At 30.3% G+C, this 7,463-nt stretch overlaps 1 protein-coding gene across 1 annotated transcript; it reads right to left on the minus strand.

Moving 5' to 3' along the window:
* Positions 1–832: 832 nt before the first annotated feature.
* Positions 833–1,591, minus strand: LOC110651399 (uncharacterized). The gene has a single exon (XM_021806728.2). It carries the CDS (start codon positions 1,589–1,591, stop codon positions 833–835), a length of 759 nt encoding a protein of 252 aa, XP_021662420.2.
* Positions 1,592–7,463: the final 5,872 nt, after the last annotated feature.

The following is a 7,463-nucleotide window of genomic DNA, read 5'->3' on the forward strand; positions in this document are numbered from 1 at the left end:
ATGAATTATATTAGACTTATAAAAATAAAGATAATTTTATTTATGTGTGCATTTGAAATGATTTATAAAACTGTGTTATTTCAAAATTCCTCTAAAAAGTTCTTATAATAAGTAAAACGGTGCTATTTGAAATTTACATTTTATCAATAATTTATATTAAAATTAAATTCAAATCCCTTGTTTCAAATATTGGTATCTAAACATGCATTAAAGAATTTCCAGAGTATCGAAAAGGAAAAATCATAGTTATAATTAATCACATTTAGACAAAAAAAAAAAAAAAAAAAAGCTGTGCATTAAACCTATTGCCCATTTTATGTAACGAATTAAATTGAGTCAATGACAATCAATGAACTTTAACTTAATGATACTGCAGTAATTTACAGAAGGTAACGAGTTTGAATGCTAAATTGTGCCAACAAAAGGATGGCTCAGTTCATGAAGCATAATAAAAAAATTGGATCCATTACTGATGGATGAAATTAGAACTAGCTAGGCTGTTTTGGCACTCGTGTTATTGCAATGGTAACTAGCCTAAAAGGAAATTTGTTTTGACAGAATAGTCACTCATGAGAGTTAAGGACAACATAAGAACGAAAATATCATGCAGAAGACAGAATCTTGCTTGTTATAAGATCAAATCATCAACAAACTATCCATGCTTGCATCTTTTTCTTTCTAGGCACCCAAAAGAAAATTAAATAATTTCATAATTTTTCATCTTCTAACAAATTTAATATATATATATATATGCTACTAAATTTTATTATGTGCAATAATATGAGCCAATTCTTCTGCAACCGTAAGTGTAGATCATCCTCTGGATCATATCTCAGTATCCATTACGGTTTACCGTCCCCTTGAACACATAAAGAGAATCTCCACTCTCAACGCCATGCCATCGAAGGCTGCAATGATCACGCATGATCCTCTGCTTGTGTATGAACAAATAATCATCTTGGGGAAGAATTTTTCTGCTCAAAAGAAGCCTCCTTAGGTCATTAATAGTACTCGAGTCCTTCATCTCCAAAGGAATGCTCGCAGCATTAAGCAAAGAAGAAGAAGTTTGCACGACAATGTTTAGCTTTCTTGTAGGTGGATCATCCCTCAGACGAGTCAGAGTCTTAAGGAACACAATTATTTCAGAGAATTCACGAATACCATACTCGGTGAGATTGCGAAAATCTTCATCCAATTCTACCCCAGAAAAGAAAAGAGACATTCTTTTGATTGGTGTACCCTCAACAATATGAATTTTTTCTTTCAAGCTACGCACAGTTTCTGTTCTATCTGCTTCCATGCTAATCTGCCTAAAAGAAAATTTTACTATGATTTGGATCTTCCTATTGTGGTTGTTGAATGGTGGAGTCATTGGTTTGATTGTGAGATCAATTTTTCTACCTTCAGTGACAATGGGGTAATCTTCCATGTCTAGTCCATCTACCAATTCCCAACCAAACACTGCTAGAATCTGTGAAGCTATAGGAACACCAAGGAGGAGTTCAATCTTTCTTTTTATTTCAAGAACAGGTTCCTGAGGACCAATTTCAAAAAGAAATTCTCTTGACCAAGCTACAATGATAACCTTCATCTCGTCACTGAAAGAAAAGAATAGGACAACCAAGAATTAAAGGGAAGGAAGTTGAATAGGTCTCAAGATAAAATCATGTTGGAGAAATACTATTTGTATGGTTAAATTCAGCCTGGAAGCATTTTTTTATGGTTGGTAGCATGAATAGTTCATGAATGCCGCTATTTATTCCTTGTAAAAAAGAGAAGCAAAATATAAACCTCTATTTCATCCACACATGCCTTGTTTTTCTTAGATCCTACCATATATCCTATGTCTTAGGTCCATAGTAAACCTAGTCTGGGTAAAAATTTCCTATTTCTCCAACTCAATAGAGCCATCAGGGAAGTATTAAAAACACTATTGCTTACTTCTTGTGAAATTGACCAAAGGGGTCAAATAGACTCTGAGAACGAGTTGTATAATACAAAATAGAATGCAAGTAAATTGCGTTGCAGAACCTATTCTTTGAGTGATTTTGGTAAAATATATATAAGGGTAATCAGACATAAAAGGTAGAACCTTTTTGCTAATTGATGACTATATCCAAATCTTATAATTTTAAACTGCATATCACGAGCTTTAAAATTAAAAGTAATTATATCAAAACCTTAAAATATATTTGAGAGATTCTTTCTTTTCTGCATATTAGTTACTATTAGTTTTAAATTCAATATAATGCTTAAAAAAAATTCCAAATTGATAAAATTCAAATTTTTCTTAATTGATTTTAAAATTTGAATACAATTGTTTCTGATCTTAAAATTTGCAATATGTAGTCCAAAATTATAAGTTTAAATATAATTATCAATCACTGAAAGTGTTTAGTCTTTTTTGTCTAATTTGTCTATACACAAGATCTGCTTAGTTAAAAAGAAAATTATTATTGGGATAAAAAAATTGTAGGGATTTTTTTTTTCTTTAAATGAATTGTCTAACGTCAAATTCATTTTTTCTAAAATTATTTTTTTTTAATTTCTTTATTGCTTCTGTCTTCTTTTTTTCATTGATGAAACTTTTTTTTTTCAATTTTTAATTCTTTACTGTTTTTTTTTTTTTTGCTCTAGTACGTTTTATTTGAATTCTTATTTTACAAATTAATAATCTTTCCCCTAACCTTCTATTTGTTTAATTTAAATCTTCATATGTATTCTTATTATTTGAATTTAAACAATACTAGAACAACTTTTTATTTTCATTTTTATTTTATGTTTGACATATCATGCCGCTTTTATGTGTTATGATTTAATAATGTGTTATTTTGTTTATCATCTTCGTTATATGCGTGTCATGACATAAGTTTTAATTAATATATTAATTATTTATTATTAAATAGATTTGGATTAATAGATTCGGCCTATAAATTAAGATTTGGGCCAAATCCCTTCTTTGAAAGTCCTAAATAGAAATGAAATTAAATTTGTGTCAAATCCCAAATAAATGTTGAGCCCAAAAACTGAAGATTTGAGTTACATTAGCCTTGTTATATTTTGAAGGGAAAATTACTATTCAATCAATATATTTTAATAAAATTAATTATTTAATTCTTGTATTTTTAAAAATATACTATTTAATTTTTATATTTTATTTCTATTAAACTATTAAGCCTTTCCATCAAATTTTCCATTAGTCAATGCGAATCAAACTAATATTTAGTACACTATTTTAAGAAAACTAATTAATTGATCTATGAATTTTTAAAATATTACTATTTAGTCTCTTTATTTTAGTATACTAATTATTTAGTCTCTATATTTTTAAAAAATACAATATTATATAAAATATATTCTTGGATAAAAATGAAAATTTTACTTTGTGGGGACTAAATATGAATATATATATATATATATATATATATTAAATTGTTCAAGTTTGTTCATTCAATTTCTTAGACATCATTATAGGATTGAGCGCTTACCACCGTGTTAAAAGTTTGAGCTGCTACCAAATGCGCAAATCTAACTCCTTATAGCATAGCAGCCCAAGCGCCATGAGCCACCAGGATCTGGGCAGAATGTTGACCCACTGAGCTATCTCCACTCAATGTCAACAATCCCCCTTAGCACCTGCCAGCTATTTGAACTATGACCTCGGCTTTGATACCAATTGTAGGATCAAGAGCTCACTACCATGTCAAAAGTTTGTGCTGTTAGTAGAGACGCAACTTTAACCCCTAATAGCGTAGCAGCACAAGCCGCATGTGCTGAAGATATCTAAGTAGGATGGTGGCCTACTGAGTATCCTCACTTAGTGCTAACAATTATTTTATATTTTTACTAATGGAAAACAATTTTCCTTAATTACTTAGAGATTTAGGGAAACTGATTAATGTTTTTGTGCATACAACTTGTATCATTTTTATTAAGAAAATGAAAATTGTGACATCCTCACTTTAGATAGTCCGTACATTCTACTGTTCTGATGATCAATGTCTGTCTAGACAGCCAGAATGTCTGGAACTATATGTAAACTAGAGCGAAGAGTCATAAATACACTAAATAATGACAAGAAAAAATTAAGGAAAAATTTAAGAAATGAAACACCAGAAAGTTAAATGAGCCAGACCTACGGCGATGGGTGACCCTAGACCCTTGGAAAAACCCTGTGAAATAATTTTTGGGACTCCAATGAAAAATTATTGAGGCCCAAGAAAATACTAATAAAATTTTGTCAATCGGTATAGACAATTTTAGCTCGTTAAGCTAAATGAAGGGCATTTTGATCATTTTACCTTCAGAGATGATTTTTGACCAACTGGTCCATTTAAGTAAGTGAGAATTATGACATAAAATATGAATAAACATTGCTAAAAATTTAATTAAAAATAAGTAAAAGAGAGAAGAAAGAAACATAAAAGAAAAATGAAATTAAATTAGATTTATGACATCATGCACATGTAAGGATGATGTATTTAAAGTCTCCCAACCAATTAAAATTTAACCAACCTAAATTAAAGATATAAAGGGGATTAAAGGGACAAAAACCAAAAGTTATCTTCCACCTCCAAGCTTGGCCAACTCCATGGAAGAAGTGCTCACCATTTTTTTTTCTCTTCTTATCACTTAAATCCCTAGCCAATCTTACCCTATAACACTAGGATCCCTTCAAAAAAAATTATCTCTACACCTTGAGGAAGCTTAGGGCAGCAAAAATTTGGGAAGAAATTGAAGTTTTAGATGGCTTGAACTTGAACCACAAAAGATTAGTGCCATATTCAAGTTCTTTTCTTTCTTTAATCCTTGTTAGTGAAGTGAATTAAGTTAAATTCTTATGAAATTGAAAGAAGGTGATGAATAATTCAAGGATTAAATTTCAGTAGCCATGAGAGGGTTAGAGTTTTGATAGTTTAGTTGTAATTAAACTTATATATTAATGTTAATTGATGTATACATTGAGTTAGTTGATGATGTATATGTGTTACATGAGATAAACAAAACTTATAAGTTAGGGTTTAGTATGAAAATTGGGAATTTGATGACATGTTGATAAATTGATGTTGTTGAGATCAATTATGGACTATTTGAAGTGCATGGAATGTGAATTGAGGTTGGTAGTAGTGTGGAATGGTGGTATTAAGAGTGTTGTGTTTATGCAGAATTTTGTGGACCTTGAGTCCAGTGTGGTTTTTAGGCTATAAGTAGGGTTGTGTTACTCCAATTGGTGTGAGGCTAATTGGTGATGAAACCTAAGACAATTTGTCACATTTTTCATGGAGAGACCCTGCCCAGAAATTGAACCTAAAATGATAAAAAATTAGTTTGAATCTAGGTAACCAAAATCTGGACCTAGAAAAATAACCATATGAACAGTAAATGTTCAAATGGCCATAACTCACTCTAGAAAGGTCAGAATGATCTGATTTCTGAACAATTGTAAAGCTTAAACATAGGAGAACATTTCCTATGCAGAACTTAGAGCCCAGTTCTGACCCTCACCTAATCAAATTATTAACCAAATTTAATCTAACAAAATGCCAAAACCAAACTGACCAGAAAATTTTGAACATTGACCGGCCTGACCAGTTTTGGCAAAAAATTTATAACTTGGTCTACAACACTGAAAATGAAGTGAAACTAAAGCCAAAATTCTATAAGACTTAGAAATACAAATTTGGTATTTTGACCAAAACCCAGAACCTAATGGAACTAGGAGAAATTGCTAGGAAAATTTAGCATTCCAAATCCTGAAATCTAACCAAATAGACATTTGATCCCAAAATAGTATTTAGATCATATCTCCCACTAGGAAACTCTAATTGGGATTAGCCAAATTGCTCTGGAAGCCTAAGAAATAGGACTCCAACTTTGATTTAGGAACCTTCCTATTTGGAGTGCAAGGACCCTAAAATGGGAACCAAAGATGCTGAATTGAACCTGAAATCCTAAAGGTATAGGGTTTATGAGTCCAGGTTAGTTAATTGACTATAATTCACTCTCAATAACTAAAAAAATTATAAATCTTGAACCTGAGTGACCCTAAGACATAGTATAACAAATCATATGAAGGATATTAGGTCTAAAAATGACTGTAACATGCCCAAATAATTAAACTAAATTGGACTCCATAATCTGCTTGGTTCTGGAACCTAAAAGGGTCAATGAACCAGTTGTGGTAATTTGACCATAACTTAAGCTACAAAGCTCTAAATGGAGTGATTCAAAAAGAGAATTAAAGTAGAGACATTTAGAAACAACTTCCATGAAGGAATTATGACCAAATGGACTATGCATCCTGGCCAAATTGCTAGAGGAAACTAAGGTATAAATCTGAAATCCAAGAAAATATTAGGGATGACTTGAAATATGAATGGTAACCACTTAGATGACTTAATGAACACTTAAATTATATAAATAGATAGTTAGGACTTGCATCCCCATCACAAATAGAACTTATGATACATTGCCAACATAATTTAAATTATGAATTGTAATCACCATAGGTGAATTATTAAATGTGTAAATAATGTGAAATTGTTATTTGGGACTTATGTTCCCATTATGAGTAAAATGAAAATGCTTGAACCTAAATGACATGTGAAATGGTATGACAAATTATATAAGCAATTATAGTTGTTAAATATATTATGTGGTTAGTAAATTGTGATTCATACGAATGAAATTTATAAATATATGCATCATGTGAGTATGAAATTAGGCGTTGTGTATCCACTAGGAATAGAATTAAAATGCTATAAGATATAAATAGAAAATATAATAAAATAATAAAATATATTAACACTTAATTGTACTAATGTGCTCATAAATTGCCTAGACACGTGTGTCAGATTGGATAGATTGGCATGCCAATAGGGGATTGTTTGAGCAGTACTACGTAAGGCTTTATGCTTGTATTTATAGCTTTATGCTTAGATTTATGGCTTTATGCTCCTATTCATGGCTTGTATGCCTGATTATTTGTTACCATAGCTTTTTAGCCATATTGATTGCATACATGGTTGATGTTCTGTATTTCACATCCCATTGTATGATGACCCTAAACGCCACGGTGTCCAGTGCCAAGGACCCACTTATCCAATTTAGTCAGCCTGTCATAGGTTACTTGGGCAGTAAAATTTATTGAAATAAGTTAAGAATATTAGCAATTAAAAATATTAGAAATTAAATAAATGAGTAAGAAGATCAAAAATAAATTAGATTAGCTCTAAGAATTTATTTATTAGAAGGATCTGAAATGAACTAGATTAGTTATAAAAATTTTAATTATTATGAAATTATCTAAGACAACCTAGAAAGTAATGAGGAAGTGATAAAAAGATTAGCAAAAGAATTATAGCTTAAATAAACATTAAAGATGTGTCTCGCATAATAATCTAAGAATAAATTTAACATTTTTAGATTATTTTATATTGTATATTATTACTGTAAATTTATGA

This window comes from Hevea brasiliensis, chromosome 10, assembly GCF_030052815.1.
Source record: "Hevea brasiliensis isolate MT/VB/25A 57/8 chromosome 10, ASM3005281v1, whole genome shotgun sequence".
Taxonomy (NCBI): domain Eukaryota; kingdom Viridiplantae; phylum Streptophyta; class Magnoliopsida; order Malpighiales; family Euphorbiaceae; genus Hevea; species Hevea brasiliensis.